The sequence below is a fragment of the Neolamprologus multifasciatus genome, chromosome 4 (assembly GCF_963576455.1).
Source record: "Neolamprologus multifasciatus chromosome 4, fNeoMul1.2, whole genome shotgun sequence".
In the NCBI taxonomy this organism is placed as follows: domain Eukaryota; kingdom Metazoa; phylum Chordata; class Actinopteri; order Cichliformes; family Cichlidae; genus Neolamprologus; species Neolamprologus multifasciatus.
The window spans coordinates 13,277,895-13,303,100 of NC_140442.1; the positions used below are offsets into that span (position 1 = coordinate 13,277,895).

The 25,206-nt window shown below is 40.6% G+C and overlaps 1 protein-coding gene across 13 annotated transcripts in view; it reads left to right on the plus strand.

Moving 5' to 3' along the window:
- Positions 1-5,437: 5,437 nt before the first annotated feature.
- The window catches only part of bahcc1a (BAH domain and coiled-coil containing 1a), a 77,900-nt gene continuing 58,131 nt past the window's right edge, over positions 5,438-25,206 (plus strand). For 11 of the 13 annotated variants that reach the window (XM_085157968.1, XM_085157976.1, XM_085157977.1 and 8 more), the window contains exons 1-2: positions 21,207-21,488; positions 24,474-24,797. In XM_085157968.1, the coding sequence (XP_085014094.1) occupies positions 24,626-24,797 (172 nt within the window). In that variant the 5' untranslated portion in view covers positions 21,207-21,488; positions 24,474-24,625. Of the gene's footprint in view, positions 5,457-21,206; positions 21,489-23,468; positions 24,336-24,473; positions 24,798-25,206 lie in introns of those variants that run through there. The other 2 variants (XM_085157970.1, XM_085157969.1) reach the window with 2 other exon arrangements.

The following is a 25,206-nucleotide window of genomic DNA, read 5'->3' on the forward strand; positions in this document are numbered from 1 at the left end:
CTTGCCTCCTTTGATTCACCCACTCCACCTCTGCTAAATTAGAGATGACAAATGGGTTAGAAATGGTCCCACATTGTACAAATATACCTCTTTCTGCAGGTGCATGACTTAACTAACATACAGCCTTTCATCTAAGCATCATCATCTGAAGTATATCAGAATATCCTCTTGTGTTTTGTTGTGGACAGACATATATATATACATATATAGAGAGAGATAAATAGATTTAATTTCTTTTTCCAATATGCATGAGGGAGGAAAGAAGCCTATTAAAGAAATATTGCTTCCAAAAATGATTCTTTAAGAGGAAGTAATAAACTGTAAAAGGTACAACAGCTAAAGTTGGCCAAGGGCTGTCTTTATTTTAACCAAGTATGTAATTGTGTATTTATTTATGAATTAATCTAACTTTTCTGATCCTATTTAACATTAAGTGTCATTGAAGTTTTGCAAAAGCCCAAAGGCTGCTCCTGCACCAACCTGCCGTTTAAACAACCCTAGTAGGGTTGAGTGTGCATCCCAGTCTGCGCTGTGGAAGCGGCAGATGTTCTAAGCACAGATGTTCTCAAACAGAGCAGCAGAGGGCAGCACACTCTGTTAGCTAGACAACGGTGTTCATTGCAGTCTGAAACTCATAAACAGTAAACAACTCCACAGCAGGATCGAGACATGTGAGCTACATAGAAGATATTTATCTTTAATCAGTTGTTACATAGAAACACACACACAAAGAGTCCTTTCCTTTCAGCACACAGATATGAAGGTGGGCGATGATGAATTGCTCCCATCAGTTGAGTGGAGAAGCAGGAGAGGGTTAAATGCGCTGTCCTTGTTCTGCGGTCTATGTATGCGCATACATTGTTATATTTTTACCATGGCCAGCTAAAAAAATCTGGGTTAGTCTATGGCTCCTTTTCTGTGTGTCCTCTCGGCTGATTCCCATCTCGCTTTAAAGGTGAATGCATGGTGAACACCAGTTACACACAACAGTGCAGGCAAGCAGAGAAACCTGTGCATGTTTTACATTCATCAGTGTCTGGTTCACCTTCAGTTTCAAGATTTGCAGATACCAAAGCTCCTGGAATAATCTAACCAACATTGTTCTAAATAATGTTCACAGGGCAGTCCCTCAAGTAATGGACATTCAGGTGTCTATATAGTTATACGTATAAGTGTAAGGACTAAAAGAAAAACATGAGAAAAGACAGAAAAAGTCTGTGTTAAGCTGCTCTGGTCACCTTTGACTCTGTTTGCCAGACTCTGGCTGAAATGTATTTGGGCAGCTGTTGCCTGGCATGAAATGGTGATTGGGTTGGCATCAAGTATGGTGTTTTCCTTCTCCAGCCAACACAAACATCTGCTTTGCCTCCCATCACCATTTCGCCCGATATCAAACAACAAAGCTCGCCTGCTCTGCTGCCCACGGCCATCCTAAGGATTAATGACCCACTGAGCACATTAGCAGTGCCCTATTGCCCCTGCCTAGCTGGGGATGGGAACAAGGAAAGCCAGGGCAGGCAAACAAGGAGAGGGAAGGATTAGTGGTCCGGATGATAAAGTACTGTACAGGTCAGGAATCAAGATGAATAGGTGATTGTGAAATGTTGAGTATTTTCTCTTTATACACTTGGCCTTGATCAATAATTTTACAGCCAGAGTAAAAATATTGCAATATCTGAAAAAAAACAACACAGCAGCAGGGAAAGTCATCTGAGGATAGAGGTAGTTAAAATACAGAATGTATGGCTACTAAAGCACAGCACTCAGGCTAAAACGACTTGCTCTTAAGTAAAAACAAAAACTAAGGATCTTCTTCCTTCTCCTTTATGAGCTGACCTGCACTGCTCCTGTGAGTGCTCACTTTCCTAAATGCTGATGTCCGGGTGTGGACGGGAGGGCTGGATTACCTCAGTGACTGTAGCCTAAACATGCAGCTCCAATGCAGCTGAGACACAGTCGTCATTTTCCTGAGCGAAAGAAAGCACAGTGCGGCCTCTATCTATAGAGCTGTTTTAAAGCTTTGACCGGACTGGCCAGACAAGGAAGATAACCAGCTCTGCATGCTTGGGCCGCTGTCTCCAGTCCACTTTATGGCCTCCCTATTCAATTTCACACAATACATTCCACGGGCAATGTACAGTTTAAGCTTTTCATCGCACGCCATAAACGTTCATCCCAGAGTTCTGTGTGTCACATGCATGCTGCAGCTGTTCCTCCTTTTATGGATGCTTAGGAGAATATTCACCCACGCTGTCTTGTATTTGTAAAATGTGATGTTTACGTGGTTGCGTTTTGCTCTGTTGAGCTGTCAAAACTTGCGGGCTTTCAACCCAGAGAGCTCTGCAGAGAATAAGTGCAATAGTTTAGAGAGTGTCATGCTAAGTGGGACTGTTTAGGGTTGGCTGGGTAGAACATGCACTCAGCACACCACCATATAGACTGCTGTTTTCTAAATGGACCCTATTAACTGAATGGAAATGGGCTGCACTCAGGCCTGCGTTGTTAGTTCAGAGAGGACAAGCTACACGGCTCACACAGCCTGGTGTCGTCTCAACACGGCTGACCTGCCACACTGGCATGTTTCATCACCAGAGGACCGATATGGCGCCGCTCGCAGCCACCAAAGGGCAATTTGTTGCATTTGGACTATAACTGTCAGGAAGAGATATACCCTCACTTAAATAGCCGCCCATAATCTGCCCCTCTCCCTGTATTATCCTAATTGAACCCATGGGCGGCCAACACCATCAATAGCTGAGCTCATCTGCAAATTAATAAAACATGGGCCTTCACCAACTCTATGTCTGTGATAGAGCTTGGAGCTACTTAGACACACTAAAGGAGAGAGTGTTTGTGATTTTTATTTGGAGAAGAAAAGGAAGTACAATAAAATGTTCTCATTTTGTTTTCCAGCGGTGATGAGCACAACTTCTTATGGCTCCCATGGTCAAACATGCATTTCCTAATGAGATCCTTTATCTTCTTCTCCTTCCAATAATGGACATGCCTATGAAAACCATTATACACCACTTACCTAAACATCATTGTGGTAGTTACCCTGTCATACAGTGTTGCTAGATCACTGGTTGCAGGTTCCAGCTGATTCAACAGGTGATACGATGTTCTGTGTTTTTTCCTCACTTCTGATGGGAGACCACATATGCCTCGGTCAGGACTGAGACATGCTGGCACCATCAACAAGTGCCACATCAGCGCAAGTACGGGGCGGCGGGGCTTTTGACTAGTGTTTATTTTGACTGTCTGGACCGAAGCCCAGCGTGATGTGGGAGACTACGAGAGAGGTGGTCATCATAATAAGACCTGCTTCTTAATAACAACAAATCCTCAAGGACACTAAGAAAACAGCCCGACATTATTAAAGACATCTATCACATCTCGTGGGCCGTTAATCACTCAGTCACCATCTCTCCCTCCACCTCCTTTCGCCACTGATGATCACTCTCCTCCCGAGTGTGCAACCAAGGCCACAGTGACCACACTTTCCTCTTCTTGCTCTTTTTTCAATCCCATGCAGCTTTCTTCTATGTAGCACAAGGACCTTTGTTTTCACACACACAAAAAACCCACAGCAAAGACTTTCAAAGACTTTGACCTCCCACTGGTCCCCGAAAAGGAAGGCCAGGTCCAAAGTGGCATCACTCTCTGAGGGAAAACAGTGCTCCTCCAATATCAACACAGCGTACCTGGCCTTGAGTGCACCTCAAAGCTTTTGGTCTATTCACGGGTTTATTTTACAGAAGAGTTAGTGTGCACTAAAAAAAAGAAGAAAAAGAAAAAGAAAAAGCCTCTTGGACATAAAGAAAGGAATGCTGTAAAAGCTGCAAGGCCATGACAACTTGATGAGCCATCAAGACCGACGCTGAGCAACCACAAACATGGATAAAAAAGGCTGACATCACAGGGCTTGCGTATATGGAGTCATGGATATATGGACAAAACAGAAAAACAAACTGACTCCCCAAAGAAAACAGAGCGAGTAATCCTTGGACAGAGCATTGTTTGGGCACACTCATGATTGTTGAAACACCTCAATGTTATTGTGAATGATGGGGCATGATTGTCTGTGCTGGACTGTTTACAAGGTGAGGGGGTGTAAAAACATGAGTAACCATTAAACAACGAAGGGTTCCCACAAAAAATTATACACATATATGAGAATGTTTAAAGCTTTTAATAATAATTTTAATAATTTTATAAGAATCATGTCATAAGTCTTTGAGTTAACTGAATCATACTAAAAAAGGATGAGTAGAGTTAGAATATAGTAAAGTGCATTTTTTTCTCAACTCTCTGACTTCACTTGCGCTATTCTTGGCGATTTCTGCAATGTTTGACTTTATTCCAGTGAAATTTAAGGGAAAATATAGTGCCTTTAAAGGAGTCTCTAAACCATCGACCGCCTCCTTTGGCTGTGAATCCAATGTGGGAAAAACAAACTTGTGACTTTAAAAAAATCAAAAATCAAATCTAGATTTGAAACAAAAAGCTTACATTATAAACCGGAGGTGAGACGCTTAAACAAAGTGGATATTCAGAGATGGGAATGGTGGTTGTAAAGGATACTCACTTCAGGCAAATGAAGGTAGGATGTATGGGTGGATGTGGATGCTGGGAGTTATACAACACACTGAAACTCTACACCAAAGGCGAGTTGCTCTCGAGCAGCAACTGAAAGTTGTAACTCATTTTATAACTCAAATGCTTTGTTATGTCCATAAAGTTTTTGGACGTAACAAAGCATGTATGGTCAAGCTAGTATGGTCAATTCTGGCTGCAGGAAACCAATGTGCAAGTGGTTTTAAAATGTGGAATCCAAAACAAATGGGTTGCAGGATGGTGGCTAAGTCAGTCTTTTATACACAGTCTGTGCTAGCATACAAAGTAATTCAGGAATTTAGTTTGAAATGCACCTTTTCCCCTAGCTGACTTGATTTCAGATTTCTAAATTTTGCTGTGATATCAGGACTGAAAAGTGAAGCCAAGCCAAACTGCAGTTCCTCTAATGGCCACTTGACTTTCACTAGTTACTTTAACAGCATGAGGAAGTATAATATATGTTTTTAGCCTACATGGGTAGTTTCCTCCATCATAACAGCTGTTCGGTTGGAGAATGTTTTGATTTGTGGACTAAAGGGGACGGTCCCTTGATTGATAGCTGTTCTAACATACCTGCTCTAGCTAACTGCTCTCTGCTGTAGGCCTAAAATCCACTGAATTGTCCACTGTGTGTTTATGCTCTACCTGCCTTTTGGAGCATTTTTAATTGAATGATCTGATACTTAATATAGCTTGCTGTGTGTTTTTTCATCAAAGAAAACAGTGAGTAATCCTTGGACAAAGTATTTTTTGGCACTGCACATGATTGCTGAAACGCCTAAATGTCACTGTGAATGATGGTGCATAATTGTCTACAACCTGTTCAATCTTCAGTTGTGGTGAGTGAAATTCTAGTGTTTTGTTAGCATGTAAGCACTCATTAACTGATCTGAATGTATTTGCCTTGCACCCATGCAGATTATGAGTACAGCTAGCTAACATTAGCCGATATCTTGGCGCTTCAAAAAACAAAACAAAACCTAAACAATGCTAAAGCTAAGGCTTTAAAAGGGAAGTCTAAAACCAGTGGGTGACATCACAGTGACTGTGTCCATCTGTACAAAGTCTGTGATTAATCTCCACAGACTCCCATGTTAAAATGTCCAACTTTACAACAAACTCAGCTGTTTACATTGTATTAAGGCTTAAAGTTGTGCACTTTTAGAGGGATGGACAGTTGTGTGACAAGTGGCACTGACTAGGTCCAGCTGTCTATGAAGTATTGCCTCAGCATGTTTGATTTTCTTAGCTGGACCTCTCAGCCATTCACGATATCATTGTATTCTATGCTCAATATTCCATTCAGTTAAAAATATCATCAATTTTACTGTTTTTTTTTTTTTTAACAGCAGGAGATTAAAACATATTGACATATTCACTTTGCTATAGATCAAACAAAAATAAGTTAATCCATAGTGCTAGTAAGTGTACTCTGTTCCTTTTAAACACAGCCAGGTTATCCATTTGACCCTGCTTTGAATCTTCATCCTGAGCAAAGCTTCATATTTTTCACACAAATATGACAATATTGATTTTTCACATTTAATACTACACCAAAAAAAAAAGAAAGAAAGAAAGAAAGAAAGAAAGAAGAAGAAGCACATTTCACAAAATGTTGGGTTCTGTGTGTGAACAGCACCCCTTCATTCTGACAATCCCACATTTCCTGAAATGATAATAGGTGTTCAGACTGTCTAAGACTGTTTGAAATAGTTTGCACAACTACATTAAAATCCTCCCTACAGCTTTGTGCATTAATAATTTAGCGCTCCGGAAGGGGCCATTCTTCATAAAGATGACTATTACTTTTGATTCCTAAGTAGTAAATTTTACAGCTGATACTTAAGCGCAACTTCTTCTGTAAGGTTGCACGTGTATTGTCGCAGTAAATTTAATTCCTAGGACTCGAATAGGATCTACCAAGAATGCCAGAAAGAGACATAATACCTTTATTTCTTCAAGTGTGGTCTTTAAAACAGCGCAGTGTCATGCAATGAGCTGTCCGGTTTCTATTTAATGATTTACTCCCGCGAAACTTCAGTGGAAACATAATATTTTACATCCCTCTGAATGTCTTGTGTAGTGCAGCAGAACGTAATGTCGACTTTCATTACTGGAATTGGAGTTTTTCAGAGAGTACAAGCTGGAGTTTGTCCAGACAGGGCTGTTGAAATTTGCTGTGTTGATTAACATAAAAAAAAAAAAGAAGTCACTCACTGTCGCTGTCACTGCCCATAAAAAGTCGAGCCCAAAAGACATTAAGTAGAGGATTTATGGCCCCTATATATTTGAGTGGAGGGCTGCTAAACCTTGTGAAGTCTCTCTTGGCGCGGTAAGGTTTTGCTTTCTCTGTCTCGCTCTGTTGGTTTTTTCCCTGTTGCTTCAGAGTGCCTACAATTTCCCTTTCTTTATTTTCATTGGCATTTAAAGAGCACAGCGCTCTGTTGAATGTACTCATTCAATAGTGAGCTTTTCAACACAGACATACACACAGGAATACATTAGAACACAGACCCGTGTACACACACAAAGAACGAAACCATGCGCATGCAGAGAGTAGACCCTGACTTTCCTGCTCAATGCCACATGACGTTGGAACCCAGCGAGCATCAAACTTGCACCGGCTCTGAAAGCATTTCTACCTGTCTGTGTTCGTTATTGTTGGGGGGGCATTAATTGATTGGCTTGCTCTCTGTTCCCGTTTGTGAAGTGGATTTAGTCCTGGCCTTATGAAGGTTGCTGAAATCTATTCAGATCATTCTCTTTGCCTGGTGGAGCAGAGCACAGCGGTGGAGCAGCCGCTGTCTCCAACTTTATTGGTGGAAATTGCCCTTGCACTTTTTAATCTGCCATCTCCCGGGGTCTCATAACACTTTATGGCTTTATATGTCTCATCAGGTTTTATATTCTACGATCATACAAAAGATGACTTTCTGCTTTTTTATGTCTTTGATCTCCTTTTTGGCTTTTCAGTCACATCAATTTCTTTTTTTCTTCGATATTTCCAGCTAAACGAGTGGATGATGTTATGGGGGCCTAAGAGGAGTTGAAGTATTGTTTTTACACTTCAGTACAATAGTTAAAAAAAAGAAAGATGTGCATGTACCATTGTGCTAAAATAGAAAGAAACATGCCTTTTATGAATGCTGTACGTGCGTCAGTATGGCTGAACTGATGAATAGAAGCAGTCACATGGGGGAGATCAAACTGTGTTTGTACAGCTACAGTTTATGATCTTTTTTTTTTATATACACACTTCAAACTATGTTCCTGTAATTAAACATTTAGCTGTTTTTCTCTCCCATAAAACAGCCCACGTGCACCTCGAGGCTATCTGGATCATCCATAATTTTTAGAGGGAATAATTGCAGAGAGAAATTGTCAGGATCAAATCGTCAAAAATAGTGACATTACTCAGTTTGACTCATATAAGCTTCAACTTTCTGTGCATGCCTCCTCCCCCCCCCCCCCCTTCTTCTTCTTTTGTTTAACACACACACACATGGTAATAGCTCATGCAGATGGTTCTATAGTCACATCTGGCAACAGCTGGAGTTGTGGGCACATCTGTTCCATCCTAGGTGGAGACGGTGGGATTCTGCTGCTTTCATACTGACCCTCCTTTACATATATTCACTTTTCAATCCACTGCAGCAACACAACAGCCAAAATCCTACACCAGCGGGGCTCTCGTACCTTCCCCCTATTCAGACAGAGCAGTCTATTACGCTCGCCCAAGGGGAACAAATGTCTGCTCAAATCACATACTTTACACTCTCACACGCATTGTTTCCTTCTCTTTGTTTTCTTCCTCTTGTGACTTCGCTGATTTTTCTTCCTTTTGTTCTTTTATTTTTCTCATTTCTGTCCCCCTCATTTTTTTCCCCTTCCTTTTCATTTTCCTCCCCCACTTTAATAATATGTCCACATATTATCAAAGTGGCTGGTGACTCGTAATTAACTGCGTGGAACATGTACAGCTAGATGTGTGTGGGAGACACAAGATCATTTCTAAAGCAGCGAGGGTTTGTGGTCATTTCGTCACCGCCGTTTGATGACATCTTGCCATCGGAGGCTAACTCTGCATCAAACACCCAAACAAAATAAAAACACCTAAGTCCTGTGCGGTTTTTAAACTAGACTGAAAAGACGCAAATAATTAGATCTGAATAAAAATGTGGAAACTCAAATACAGTTCAAGACACATGACCTGTCTCTTACTCGTTTAATTTCACTCCCCAGTTCTTTTTTCTGGAGAGATCCATGAGACCCATTTCCTTTCTCTTCCATCACCTCCCACTACTCTACATCTTACTTTTTACTTGCCACATTCTGCAATCAATCTGGTGTTCATTTTATCTAATGAGCTCACTAGGTTGTCTTAAGCAATGGTGATTGATAATAATGGCTTAGAAATGTCTCATTGATTCACTCCTGTATCAGACTGGTGAAGTAAAGGCTCTCTCTTCATTAAAATCGTAGGTCATCAACTGAACGGTCTCTCCCACAGTATGTTTTGCCTCTATCGGGTTGGCAGATCCTTTGTTTTTGACTGCCCCTCCCCCACTCCAATGCATGATAAGTGAAGCTGGTTCGTAGTTAACGCATCTGCATCTCTTGTAATATTCCTTTCTGTAAGGCTTCCCAATCTTATGTTATTGCTTTTTTTTTTTTTAGAACATACCATCCGCCATGTTTTACAACATTTTGCACCTTTAAACAGACTGTTGAGTGTTAGCAAATGTGTGCAGTAGACATCATTTCATTGCAGCCAATCAAAAAAAAGGAAACGTGTTACAGTTGGTCAGTTTGCTGGAAGTCTTTAATTTTTATGGCTGGGCTTCTTAACAGCCATGACTGATGGAGCCATTTGACTTTAAAGCTGTAAGAGCTCCTGTTTGTTATGCAGGCAAGATTGTGAGGCCACTGGCAATATGTCTCAAAACATATTACTGCTTTATGCATATAGCCTTTGTGTGTTTGCACTCGCATGTGTGAGAGGTTGTGCATGAGAGAGGGGGAGCGACAGCTAGAGAAGGAAAAAGAACTTGAGGGGTGGGGGCTTCTTCTAATGATAATTTAGGAATGGGTGTATGTGACAGAATTTGCACCTACATGAACAGTGCACAGTCAGCATGCGAGCTCAAATCACTTCAGTAGTTTCACATCAACCAATTTAATAGCTCAATCCCGGCCAGTGAAGTTTTTATTCCAAATCCTGTCCATAATCTAATGGCCTTTGAAAGTCTGCCACTTCCCCCTGGCTGACAGGTTGTGCATTTGGATCTAATTGAATCCATTTACATCCTGCACAAATGGAAAGCACATGGAGGCCTTCCCACCTGGTTTTGATCAGCTACTGAGTTGGGAGAACCACACTCTTTGGAGTCCGCCGAGTGCCAGCAGGGGTACGCTGCGGAGTGAAAGATGGAGAGTGAAGAAAGAGAGGACACATTTTGATATCACCCTTGGCTCTAATTAAATTCAGTTTGAGTCCTGTTGCCTCTTTACAATTTTGAGTGTCCCTGCCTGTCTGCCAGACTGTAGTCTTTTACAGTTGTGTTATTTTGCCACAAGGGGGAGTCTGGCAATACCCACTCATGTATCACTGCTTCTGTAGACCCAAGAATCTTTCATCCTTAAAGTACGGGCAGATCTTTTCTGGTTTGATGTTGGATAGACTATAGATTCAACCTTAGATGTACAAGCCCTCAGGGGGTAGTTGAAATTTTACAGTAGTTTGAAAGATAATTAAAAACCTTTGCTGTAGCCTTTAATGCCACTTAACAATCAACAGGTTTGAGTTTTTAAAGCAACTTAAGGCATCTAAAGACAAACAGAACTCAAAAGAGGTCAAACCATTTGCAGCTAATGTGTAGGATTCTACGAAATGCCTTTGTTGGGCTCCTCTTTCTATTTTCGCTTCATTTTACAGTGTTTAAACTAGTATAAAAAAAAAGATTTGGGGGCATGGCGGTGTTGTCACTGGGTGTACTTGGTTTTAGGGATGGGTCATAAAAATGTTTAATGTAGTTAGTCAAAAGTTCCATCCATCTACTTTTTTCCACTAATCCAATTCATGGTTGTGGGGAGGGTGTGCTGGAGCTTATCCCAGCTGTCAGGAGTTAAACCGTTAAATTCATCTCAGGAAGAGTTAGAAGAGAAGCTCAACTTAAAGACCAGACATTAAAAAACATGCTTCATTTTACACATGTTAACCTGTGTACCGCTGTAGTCATCAAGGAGATTTAACAGTCATGCCTTGTTCCCATATAGAACTGCAGTCTTAAGAAATTATGCGTGAAACATATTTTCTCTCTCCCAGGCAGCTCGATGGTGCAGTGGTTAGCACTGTTGCCTCACAGCAAAAAGGTCTTGGGTTGAAATCCAGTCTGGTTCATTTGTGATTCTCACTGTATCAGGACATAGCCTATCTTGGTAGTTGGGATAGGCTCCAGCCTCCCCCATGACCCTGAACTGGATAGACAGATGAAGATGGATGAATATAACGGATGAACAGCTGACCTCACAGCTCATTGTTCATTTAGTGGGCGAAGTTCAGTTATTGTGCAAATGTACTGTTTATAAGGTTGGGGAAACCTGCAGTCAGCTGAGACTGAAGAAGTCACTTAGATGAGGTGACGAAATGTTTCTTCCACTGAAAGCGCTACATTCAGATGAACAGAACCAACCTTTTGGGATAGATGACTATATTTTCTCCCAAACCTTCCTTTTTACAGAGAGAGCATATATAGTTATATATATAATTATATTATTTACGATATAATTTTTTTTCACTTTCTTTCAGGAAATAAATCATACTGGTAACCATAACAAAAACAGTTTAGTCTCTAAAATATGGCCAATGTTGTGAAACCAACATTGGCCTCATCTCCTGAGTGAAAGATCTGCATTTGACCACCCCACCCTCCTCAAAGTATAAACATCTCTAATACCAGGAGCAGGATTACAGCTATTATTACTGGGGAAAAAGTACATATATATTTGCTATCAAGAAGACAATCTATTCAAACACAGGCACACTGATGCTGTCTCTCATTCAAAACATAATTAAGATTTCTTTTTACTTGTGTGGGAAAATAAGAGGTTGTTTGTGTATCACCAGTTGCCAGCAGTAGCTTTGTGTACTGCATGCAGCATGCAAACGTTAAGAGTAGTGTCATTATTTCTATCAAGAGAATTTCCTAATGCTATTCTTTTAATTTAATGACTATAATTTTTTGGTTTGTAATGCTGATGTATTGCGCACATCATGGCTAAAGTATCCCTGCATGCTGAAGGGAAACATATGAGTGGAAAGTGGCATTTGTGTGTCTTTTTCCACACACATCAGAATTCATAGCACGGCTGCTGTGCATGGCCTACATCCATGTAGTTCTGCAAACAGATACGGTTATTGGAGCAATGGGTAACATCATGACCTTCATCGGGTCCTGCTCTGTCCATCCAGCCCCACCTCCTGCCGCATCTGGTTTGACCATCTCAACCCCAAACCCCTGCTAGCCACCCCCACCTGCACCTCATCAATCCTGGGTGTCATCATTGCCACACTTCTGGCTATTGCTAAAGTAAGCCACGACATGAAGACGTGAAAATGATGAATGGACTTTTCCGGACAGGAAGCGGCAATGTTTGAAGAGACACCCCACCCCTCCGTCGTCTTTCCGATCCATTTTTCACTTTCTTGCATCTGCCATGTCTCTCAGTTGTCCGTCCTCCTTGCATCAATAGAAACCCAGTTCCACAAAAATAGGCCTCAAAAAGACGTTTTGCGTTTCTTTTTTTTTTCATATTCTCTCTACAAAGTTGAATCCTCACAAACACGTTTGTCTAAATTTAGTCTGTTGGTCATGAGCCACACTGAGAAAATGTATTTTCTGCAAACTGTGACTGCATAAAGGGAGCTTGAGAAAATCACTAAATACTTGTTATACATTCATCCTTTTTCAATACAGTCACCCAAACCCATGCAGTTCCCCACCATTTTAGCAGTTACTTCCCCATAAACAAGACTTACAGTGAACTTTGACTGTCTGCATGTCATCCATTGTTCCATCTACATACCTATAGTACAGTCATTCATTGCTGGAAAATGCCATCCATTAACAGTTGTAGAAGTTTCTGTATTTTTATGGTTGTTGATGTGAAAAGAACCACTGTGTGTTCCAAAAGAGCCATTATCAATCCAAATCTTCATAACTCTTCTCCATAAAGCTTCTGTCGAACACTTGCATATTGTCGCTGAATGCCTCAGAGGTTTTTATAACTGTTCATGACTGAGATATTCATTGTAAATGTTGGTCAGGCATGGTTATTACAATATGAATGACAGTAGTTTTCTCTGTCATGTGATTTTGAAGTTTATCTCAGGATGTATGTTAAGGCTTTAGGCGCATATTTTGTTGAAAAGAGCCAGCTCCTCAAATCCTTCTATAGTCTTTGCTTGCATTTTGCTCCCATGAACTCTAGCTTCCAATATCAGACCAAAGAAACACTCCCTTGTTCCTATGCTCCCTCGGGGCAAAGTGGCAGTGCTAGATATTTAAGAGATTTAAGCCTCCTTTGTCAAGCGGACTGAAGCCACTCCTTCTTTTTTCCCCCTAAAGCGCAGTATAGCAGCTGGGCTTTAATACAATATCGTCATCATCTGTAGATTAAGACAGGCAAGGTATGTTGTTCCCATCAAAATGAGCAGGGGAATAAAACATCCACTGAAGTTTTCTTGAACTCATTTGTTTTCCAAGCCTTTCGGAAATGATTCTCTGTGGAATTGCGCAATTTGTCTCACATCAATTATTTCTTATAAGACAAAATGCTCCTGTTAAGTCTGCTATGCACAGCAGGACATATGTGAATATTCAATAAAAGATACAAAACTGCAGCTAAACACTCCAGTAAGGCTTTTTATTTTGACACATATTCCATCACAGCATTTCATTGTGAATACATTGAGAGATACCCTTTCTTGTAATTTGATTAGTGGACCAGAATTATAGCCAGCCCTCTCTCATTTACTATTACTAAGAAGAAAACAATTAAGCTATACATGTTAGCTATCAAGGAGACAACGCGCCTGTGCAGAGACACACTACTAGATAAAACATACACTCGCACACACACACACACACAAGTCTCATTTAATCCTTTATGATGCGCCTGGAATTTATAATGATTTTAATTAGAAAAGGTGCGGTAGGAGTCTACTCCATAGCAATGCTGACACTCCAGGGTGCCTCGAGCCAATTAAAAATATGTGCTGATCAAACAGTCTGCCCTCACCGTGTACAACTATCCCGGAGCCTCTGCTGCAGCAGAGGGATGGACAAGCTCACGGCCTCTTGCTCTCACCGCGCAGGCTACAGAGGAGCCAGCAGCTCCACTCGACACTCTCCACCCTGAGATCCGGTTCAAGGCTCAGTTATTCCCATTAGCCGTATATGACGCAGGGTAACGGAGGCCTAAGCGCTGAGCAGAACCCCCATAAGAGAAATCCATCAGTTCACAATCAAACGTTTGTGAGAAAATGTCACACACCCATTTGATCCCAAAAGAGATCCCCCCCCCCTCACAAGGGAACAGGCACAGCCCACTTTGCTCTCACACTCTGAGAATTATATGACAATTTCGAGTGACAATTAAGCCTGGTATTAATTACATCGTTCTTTTTGTTTCAAGAAATCCCTGCGATGTTGCCAGACCCAGGAGTGCTCAAAATAGATACATTTAAATGAATGTGAAATCTTCTTATATTTTCCAGATGTTAATATTCTTGAGGAATCCTCCATCTCTGTCACATCCTTTTCTCCCCTCTCTCTGTGAAGTCCCTCCTCCCTCTATCATTAGGCATCTCTGTCCCTAGTGATTAATGACACTAATGAGCATGTGCAGCCATTCACTCTGCCACACATTATTCTATTCTCTGGCCTAAGCCATGTGTCATGTCCTCTTGAGGATGAAGAACATAGCTTCCTGGTCATATTCAACTGAACAACAATATTAACCCCTATCTTTTGCAATAAATGCATATCAGGGGTACACTTGATGCACAATCGCACAAACAGAAAAAAACAGGGAGACAAATGATCATGCTAAAAGGTTTACATTTAAACTCACCTGAGTATATAATGAAAAATTATTTAGATAGATAATGATTTTCTAGCTCATGCTCAGGTCAGAAAAATGTGAAAGCACAAACTTTTAAAAAAAGAGGCCAAAGCTTGTAGTGAGATCATAAAAAAAAAAGAAAGATAATTTTTCTCTTTGTGTGTTGCTTTGTGTCACTCTGCTGGTTTGGCAGCTCATAAATCCACATTCAAACTTTCTCTTTCTTAAAAATGAAAGGTTATTGATGATATTAGAGGAGATGTTGCTTATTGAACTGACAGTGCGTGATGCCGTTTCTGCTTTTCTCCGCTCCAGCGTTGCTGTGGTGGATCTGGCGTTGTTAAACTTTTATCTTTGGCAGACGTTGCAGGCTTGTCAGGTGAGCAATAGGAAATCATAACTGCATATTTGAAGATCCATAAAAAAGGCCCCCATATCTTACAAGACATGTATTAGCCAGGACCCTGAAATACAGCTGCTCACTTTTATGTTGGAACCCCAGTTGGCCATTGGGATTTGAAATTAATATGACAGAAGAGCCATCTGCTATAGGAGACCACAATAGCATTCAGGAAAACTGGTTTAGGCCTTGCAGAGGACATTTTTAATTGGATGCATCACACAAAAATATATACATGTCATATAAACTCATTTGTTGGAATGATGGCTGAGCTGGATTTATAGTAGCCTGCAAAGAGACACAGAGACACAGGACAAGAAGGAGAGATGCTTAGAAGGAAAATAAATCAAAGGCAGACACCCGGCCACTATTATTATATTCTTGTTATTGCTTTACAATCAATGCACCGCATCAGATAGCTGTGAAGGAATGCTTAGTTTTACTCCAATTGTTCTGCTTGTTATCGGAAGTCATGGCATTTTAACAAGTCCTGACATCAGTGCCTTTAACTAAAAGCCACATAGTTTCAGTCAGGCCCGCAGCTTGCTGTGCCGCGAGGCTTGAGTCACTGAATCCCTATTGATCATTAATCAGTAACTGGTGGCTCAGTCTTAGCATCTTCTTGATTCGGCAGCGGTTTAGTGTTATGCTCTGGTTTCATTTTTTTGCTTTGCTCTGCAGTCTCTGCTACATGTGTTGCAGTAAAGTCACACTACAGCATCGCAGAAGCAGAACTGTTTTACAATTTTCATGAGCAATAAAATGTATTTTTTTGTAATTATTTATTTGAGGCTCGTCTGTACCTTGCATCTGCCGTTCAAACGCATTTACAGCTTTTGCTAATTATTATCTGGTACCTTGATCATATTATGACATACTTTTTTTTTTCTTTCCAAAGCTGGACTCATCATAAATGTCGCTCATAAGTGTTTTGCTCTTCTTTCTTTATACTGAATTTTCAAGACAATCTGGGTTCTTGTCATTTTAAAACTCGTGCAATGGATTTTAGCAATCATCTTAAAGCAGGCTTTGCCACACAATTTCTCTCTGACATTACAAAGCAAGCTGTAAAAGAATTCTTCATTTGAACTATTTCACTGTCAGCAGAAATCCCACAGTATTGAAACTGGCAATTGAAATCAAAATATCCTAACAAACCAGTCCTAACAAGGATTCATGGTGTTGTGAGGGGGAGGGAATACACAGTGAGTTGTGTGTTTGAGTGTGTCTGTGTGTGCTCCTGAATGAAAAGCGGAAACCCAAATAGCTGAGCTGATTTGCCACAGACAGACCTGGGTCTGGGGAGACACCAGGCTCGTCTGGGACCCCCCGAACTGATTGTCGTGATCGTTGCCCAGTTTGGTCATGTGACGCTTATGCAATGTTGTCCAACCTGCAGCTGGGGTGGAAATCAGTCACCCAACACACAAACCCTCTTTTCTTTTCCCAGACAAGAGCTTTTTGGTAACAACAGCCATTTTGCTCACATGACCAAAAGAGCATCCTGTCAGTTGAATTCATTACTTGCAACAATTCAGTATGTTGTTTTTTTTTTCCAGCACATACATGAGCACGAACACTCACTTAGCCTTTGAGTGCATTTCCTTCATGTTAGCGCAGAAGCATGGAATTGTACTAACAACTGGTTATGCACTTTTCACATATTATCATTTCTATTGTGGGCCTGCAGGGCTACAGGGGAAACAATCGCTGCTCCACTATAATCCTCACTGAGGTAATGAGGGTTTTAAAATATGACGTGAGGCTCAGTGAACCTAAAGGTAAAGAAGGGCAAATGCAACAGAGTGCTAACTTGGAGAGAAAAAGATTAGATCTTGCATTTAAACAAACAATTGACCTGTGTCATTTAAAACCTTGAGACTTTTAGCTCTGCGATAATTTGACTGAAAAGCTTCATTTTTAAATTTGTACTTATTATTTTTAAAGCAGTCAAAATATACTTCTTTGCCAAACACAACACAGACATTTGATCTACAGCTGATGGATAAGTGTGTGTCTGCGTGGATGTTTGTGGGTGTGCATTCTGCGCATTGGCTGCAGACACCTTCAGTAAGCTTTTGTTTACAATCATAGGTAATATGATGGAAATGAGCGTGTCCTTGTGTTTTTTTTTTGCAAGAATAACATCTATATTTTTTATTAGTGTGGTAAAACCAGAGTTCTCTCCTTGAAGTGAAGACAGGGCCACATAGAGGGCGGTTTTAAATAGAGTCCAGTCCTAGTAGGCTTCTGGTTTTGCCATATGCCACTACAATTCACAGTTATTAGCACTAGCACCTTACAAGCACACAAGTATGCAGATACACACACGGCCCCACACACACACTCATAGGTCAAAGGTCATTTGTTGTCAACCATCTCTGTATTATTTCAGGCTACATGCCGTTTAAAGGCTTAACTTGGCTAAAGTAGAAACATGAAAGCGACACCCAGTAATAAATTCATTCAGGGATGAATTACATTGTTTTAGGTTAAACTCAATACACCACGATTTTGGAATATGTGTCTAAATTGTAAGAAAAATTGGATTAAAATTGCCTTTTAATGATGACTTTTAATCTCTGATTCATGTAAAGTTTTCTTTCTTTCTTTTTTTCCCCCTTCGCCAAATTTACCTGGTACAGATATTCTCTAAACGTGGAATCCATATAACGCTCAAAATACCCCGGATGTACGGCTGCCTGTAATATTTCTGGGTATTTTATTGTGGAACTAAAATCATATGGACATTTTTCCCCTTTCCCTAATATCCAAGGGCCCTTTATCCGTGTATAGATGTGGGTGGGAGGCTACAGACTGTCAATCATTAATGCTTCATTGATCAAGGACAATCCCCGTCGTAAAAACGGTCTCTCTCTCTCTCTCTCTATCTCTTTTTTCTGCAGAAATCTCTCACTCCGCATTAATTATCACTCTGCCTGTTGTGTGTGGGCGTGCGTGCACACACGCGTATTAGCGTGTGTGCTCCTGTGTGCAACTAAGCACCCTTTTGAATATTTCGCATTGCACGCACTCACTTGAGAAGGGCTCATGATGAGATGAAATTCCAGCACCTTCTGCTAAAATACAAGTTAGTATTCAAGCAATGTGGCCGAGCGTTTGTGAAATCTCACACAGGGCAGTGCACACAAAACTCGAAAGAAGAAAGAAGGGGGGGGGGGGGATGCATTAGCCAAGTCCATCTTAACGTAGGGCATATTTTGATTTTTAGCAATTGAGGGCTGAGGTATACAGGCTCTCTGAAGTGAAGTGACACCAAACCAGCCTGAGATTTTCTTTTTGCTCAAAAATATATAAATTACTCGCTTTTTCTTTTCTTTTTCTTTTTTTGGCTATCCATTTAAAAATAAGATTCTTAGATGGATGTCTAAAAATAAAAGATTCTTAGATGAATGTCTAACACACACACGCGCGCACACATAATTTACCATAAACCTTTATTTTTGCCTTAAATAGCTGTCCTTAAATTCCCTTAAATCTACCTTTTTAAAACCATACACACACACACTAAAAAAATCCAATAAATAAATGAATAATTACAGTTATTAGTCATCATCCATACATTGCCAAATAAGAAAAAAATAAACTAGGGCAGTTTGCTTCTTTATTATTCAAAATAAATACTACATTAAAAATAAATAAATAAAATAAAACACGTCTTCAGTAATATTTCAACCCACATTTGCAGCGAGGCAGGCAGGATCAAGAGTATTTTCAGTAAATCCTTGAGTCAACAAACTATTGCTGGAATAGTAACAAGGGACATGCAGGACCGTCGTTTTAAAAAAAAGAGTCAAATATTTTGGCTGCACCACATTCACGATCGTCTCTCCAGCCTCTCCACATATCCATCCGCTATCTCGCCTCGCTCTCGTATTTTACACCCCGATCTGAATTTACCGAAAGCCAGACAAACAGCATCCGACGCGATCATCCGATTAACTCCAAGTAAATTTCCTGCAAACAAATCACGCTGGATTCCCCCCCCCCCCCCCCCCCCCCCCCACATTTTTATATCATCAGCAGCAGCAGCAGAAGCACGCTGACCGGACTACGACAAACCTCATGCAGCCACACTTTAAAGCGCTGAAAGACTCCATGCAGGTTTTCTTCTCCATTAAAGCGGACCTCGGCGGGGTGATCCACAACCGGAGCTTTTTTTCTGTTTGTTTGGTTTTTTTGGGGGGGGGGGTTCTTATTTTTTCTTCCTTTTGCCCCCCTTTTCCAGCGCCCTCACGTGCAGCCTATAACCCGAATCGTTTCGTGGCTCGTTTCACTTGTTTTCATTACTTTTCATAAAGCCCCGGCATCGCTAGTCGGCATTTACACGAAAACTAACCTCCATTATTTTAAATATCCAACACATAATTTGCCCCTCTCTGCAGTATTCCCTTTGATTCACGCTTGACTCATATGGCTTCAGGGCCAATAGGGGTCCGCCTTTGGGGCGCCTTAAAACCGTTTCTTCTTATCCCCCTTTCATCATCTAACCTGGGACGCCTTGAAACTGCAGGGCCAGTTATTGCCTTTTTTTCCCTCCCGGACAGCCCAATGCGGACTGGCCAACAGCCAATCAGAGTCTTGTTTACATTCTGTGACTGACAATGCTCTGTCCTCGTGCCAGCCAATCAGAAGCAAGCATACAATAGGGGATTCATTTGTAAACATTTAAAAAAATGCAGTAACCAATCCATAGTAATAGCACTACGTGGATAAAATTGGGGAATCTCTATCTTATCTCCATGATTCCGCATGGAGATAAGATAAATTGGTCTTGCAAGCATTGGTCAGAAATGCTGTAATGGCTGTAAAGAAGGGGGAAACTAGAAGTACACGTGTTTATATGTATCCCCATGGATGAACGCCTTGAATTGCTAACAACATTTTAAAAGATATGGGCTATTAATCTATAATCTATAAATAGTCTGCTTGTACTTGGTGTTGCAATGTTTTGTTTTCAAAACTGCATTTGTGAATAAAAACTGTATTATTTTATTGAACATTTTAAACACTATATATTTTAGCAATGAAAAGACTGCTCAGATGGTTTGTAGGCAAAGATCCCTTGTTTAGCTTTAAATAAGTAATTAAAAAAACAAAAACAATTTAATTTAACATTTTCAATAGGGGGTGTCAAACATAAGGCCTGGGGATCAGATTTAGCTCTGCAAAGACTCCAATCCGGCTCCCTGTACAGCTTTAGAAAGTTGTGCAAAGATTTGGAACATTTAACTGTATTTTTTATAGGTTTGATTATTGATTAAGACCCCCACCCCCCACTGCCATCCACACTAGACCAAAGTACAAGGACGTTTTCTATGAATGAAAGAAAGCTTTGTGTTCTAAATGTACAATTACAAGACAGTCTGAGCAATGAATACGTGTATCCTTCATTTCCACTGGCACAGCCCAATTCACATCAAAGTGGGATGTATATGGCCCAAAAAGTAAAATGAGATTGACATCCATGCTCTACAGTGTACTCTTTGTTTTTTCTTCTTTCTCTCTCTCTCTCTCTCTTGTTTACACACACACACACACACACACACACACACACACACACACACACACACACACACAGGTGTATGTGTGTATGTGTGTATATTAGGTGTTTATGCTTTTATGTGGATTATTGCTCATTTGTGGCTTTAGAATCTTGGTAAATGGTTAAAACAACTCTTTTTTTTTTATTAGTGTCTCTTCCTTAGAATACTTTGGTGCACTGCTATAAATAATTAAGTGCACATGAATGTAATATGTGCCGTTTAATTCTTGATTTTATACTATCATCAAGCCGTTCTCTATCTTAGTTTTATCTGCGATAGATTAAAAGCTGTGCTCGTGGTGCACTGCGCTCTATTGTAGCGATTTGTGCATCCAGTGCTTTTAAATCTGGCGCTTTTCACTCGTTTTATCACTGCCAGTCACCACACCATTGGTCTCTGCTGCCAGCCAATCGGAAACCACTCTGTCTTCGGGCGGGCGGCACGAGCTCATTAACATGCAGGTATCCGACCAATGGGAGGATGTGTTTACCCTGCCCTCGAGACGCGAGGTACGCAGTTGCACCGGGAGAGAAACCGCTGCTCGGAGATCCGAGCCGCAATCCAGCCAGGCCGGAAGCCCCGGTCGCACTGCTTCCATAGAGTGAACCAGCAGGCTACTGCACAGCCTCAGATGGAAATAGTCTACTGTAGGATTACACTCTAGCCACATGGTTTATTTCAGATTTTGATTTAAATGGGCGTCGCACTTGGCCTTGCACCTTTCCTCCTTGAATTTTGTGATTTTATAATTTATGGTTATGCAAGGATTTAACATACCAGTAAGTAGTCATTTTATATACCTGATTTTCTTTAATTTTAATAAAACATACCAGGGCCTGTTTCCTCGTTGTAAAATGACAGATGGTGTAGTAAAAATGCAGATTAAAAAAAATGCCAGGCTGTATGTGGCATGCTGTGCATTATAGAGTGCCTTGTTATAATTTCTAAAATAACAAAACAGGATGAGCTGTATCTTCCGAGGAATAAATTGTAATTTTATATCCTACATTTACATTTACATGACATAATCAAGGGCCTATTATTATTATTATTATTATTATTATTATTATTATTATTATTATTCACTGTAATATTATACAATGACTACTAATCAACGACCTTACAGCTCTTTTTTATTATCAAGAAGCTTAGCTGTATTATATTTTATGTGTTTTTATATTTTAGTTTAATTATTTTTTGATTAATTTTAATTTCGGCTATTTAAATAATAATAATAATAATAAAAAATATCGTTTGATTAATAGTTTAGAATACCGTGCTTTACGTATTGGTGTGTATATATTATGGCTGCCAGACGTATAAATTCCTAGCGGAAAATTTGCATACAAAGAGAACGGGAGGAATGTCTTCACACACCCCGGCCGACGTGCACTCCTTGCCGGCCAGCTCAGTCGCGGAGGGCCGCTTGTCTCGCAGCACTATCCGACCTATACCGCGTGATTTGATTAACTATCTGCTTTCCTGCCGTCGACTCGATCTTACAAATGTAATTGACATTTGCTTAATCAATTGTATTATGGTCGTCGATCCTTTGATTTTTTTTTCTCCCGTTATTCGAACGATTGTTTGCTGCACGATTTCGCAAATTTTAGGCTAAAATAAAAAACAACAACAACAAATAACCACATGCGATTACACGGCAGCAGTTACATGCCCGTGCGTATAATTTTGGAATATTTAGAAAGCTGGTAAATGCTCAGTAGTGTTATTCTTACAGGTCTGTTGGCATACAGGAAAGGCTGAACGTAACAGCATGGCGAGGGGAAGGTAATGGCCGACTGCGAAGCACTTTCTCAGTGTGGAAACAAAGGCAGTCCTCCTGACGGGCGGCCATTCACCTTGGGTCGCTTTGCAGCCCAAGAACGCAATCTTCTGTTATCATGAATGCTATAGCAGGGCTTATTTCACGTTTTCGCGTTGAGGATTCACATGCAAGCTCACACATTACCTCAGGAAGGCTCGGTCAATACGATTTTTTTCTTCTTCCCAAGGACCTGCGTATGGAGCGATTTTATTGTTGTTGGTGTGGCATTGGATTGGACGCTGTAACTGGCAACATGGGGAGATAATGGTGCTGAGAATGAAATAGCTTAAATGATAATATGCCTGCTCTCTATTGGACGTTGTAAAAAATAGTTTTAATTTAATTACATTTTACTTTAGTTATTACATTTATGAAACAGATATAGATTATTATCTTGGCAATCCATTTGTAAAAGCTATTGATGACCTCAGATGGAGAATCCATAATATAAAATGAATCTTTTACTTATATTTTGGAAATTACTAGAGTTGTTTTTGAATACCCCCCCCCCCCCCCCCCCCCCAACAGCCAGTACTGAAGCACAATATAAGCTTTCCCCTTTTGGGAGACCTGTTAAAATTCGTTATATAGATATATATTTCTTTTTTTTTTTTTTTTTTTTTTTTACGGTAAAATACAGTTTATTTTAATTTTGAGAATGGGCCACTTTCCCATCCAGACTAAATATTTCTATTTTTGTGGCATGGCAGAGGATGTAGCCTGTAATGTATTTACTACTCCGTTTGATTACCTGACCTGAAATAGGTCAAGGCAGACGAAGACAGTGAGAGTGCAGTTATTCACATGCGCACACACATATACTCGCGCGCACGTGCACACACTCGCTCACACACACACTCAGGGAGAGAGGGAGAAAGAGAGAGAGAAGGGGGGGGGGGGTGAGTCCATGCCTTTCAGGAGCTGATGCATCTCTGTTATAAGGCTGTATATTATTATTTATTATTATTAATATTAATATTTCCAATACAATTCTTACGATTTGTGTCGAAACTCGGCGAACTGACAGCTCAGACTTCCCCTTCAAATAGTTTATTTTATTGTCATATTTATTAAGAACTGGGATTTTTGTAGCTTGAAAATGCTGCATGATATATTCGCGATTTATGCCACTTAATATCGTTATAGAGCAAAACGGTGCCATGCGTAATGAGAGGTGGATGGAGATTACAGAGGCACAAAAAACGCCATGCATCAATCCGAGACAATAGGACGAGCTAGAGAAGGCAGGCAGCGTTGTTCACCTTGAGATAGGCTGAGTAGGCTTCCATCATTTTTAACCCTCCGAAACAGGACGACACGTTTCCTCTCCCTATCAAAACTACAAAGCGGGGGTAGGGGGGATTGTCAGATTGCCGCAGAAATCACAGTTGATCAAAATCATTATATTGGATGTCACTGTGCTTTTAGAGATGGTGACATCTGGTGACTGCTGACGTGGATGTTGAATAAAATGTTTAGGCTCGACGTAATCTGAGCATTGTAATGCTTTGCATACAAAACTGAACATATAGAAACCTAAAATGTGTCACCCTGCTCGACGTGTCTGTGAAATCTGAAGTGCTCCCCTCCATATTTAGGCCTGTATCCCAGGCTGATCAATAGAGCTGGAGCTGAACCCGGCTCAGTGGGCTTTCGGGCGCCTCGGTGGTCGTTTGTATCTGCCATGGCTTATTTTCTGTAGTCAGTTTTAAGTCGTAAGGTTTATTTTTTTATTAGCAATATTTTAAATATATATCCTTAGTGTGACAGGAAGGATATTTGAGCAGAAATAAATGAAGCGGTACTAATGATGTGTTTTCTCCCATTTATTTTATAGTACTAGACTGCAGTAATGTTTTGCATCGTGTTAGGCTTATCTTAAATGAGCTTTCCATTTTTTCCATTTACTGAACATGTCTCTGAATTTCTCCACTGACAGAAAAGATGATCGGGGGCTACGTTTTTGGCTGGAGAAGCCTGCGATCGACTGAATGCAACACATAGATACGAGGGAAAGGATTATTATATGGGTTGCATTTGATTTTCCTGACCTGCCCTATCCGGATTTCGGATTACTAAACATTCTTCGGAATGGAAGGACGGGATTTCGCTGCTCCGGCGCACCTCCTTTCTGAGCGGGGCGCCTTGGTGCACCGAGCCGCCTCTCGGATCGCTCCCTCGGGCCACAGCTCTGTGCAGCATGCCGGCCACTTCCCGCCGGGAAAATACTACCCCTCACACATACCAATGGCTCCCCACTCAGGTTAGTCAAACGTATAATGTGTGTGTGTCTCCCACACAGCAATACTGTTTTTCTTTTTTCTTTTTCTTTCTCATTTTGTTGTGCCATAAAGCCAGCTGTGCATTTATCAGCCCGAATACAAGACGGTGTCGGGCATGTATATGGAGTCGTAGCAAGCTGATTATTTTTGCACAAAAGAGAATAATAGAGGGGTTTTTTCTGTTATAAATTATGGGCTGCTCAGGTGTGACTGTTTACAGGAATCCGCTATGCAAATATCAGCTAATAAATCAAGAGAGATTTGATTTACACAAGGCCTTAAACCAGGAATTGTGATTAAGCTGAATTAACATTTATCTCAAAGGTAATGACGACATCTTTGTTAAACAAATAGTCACTTGATAAGATGGGTAAATGCCATGTGTTTAAG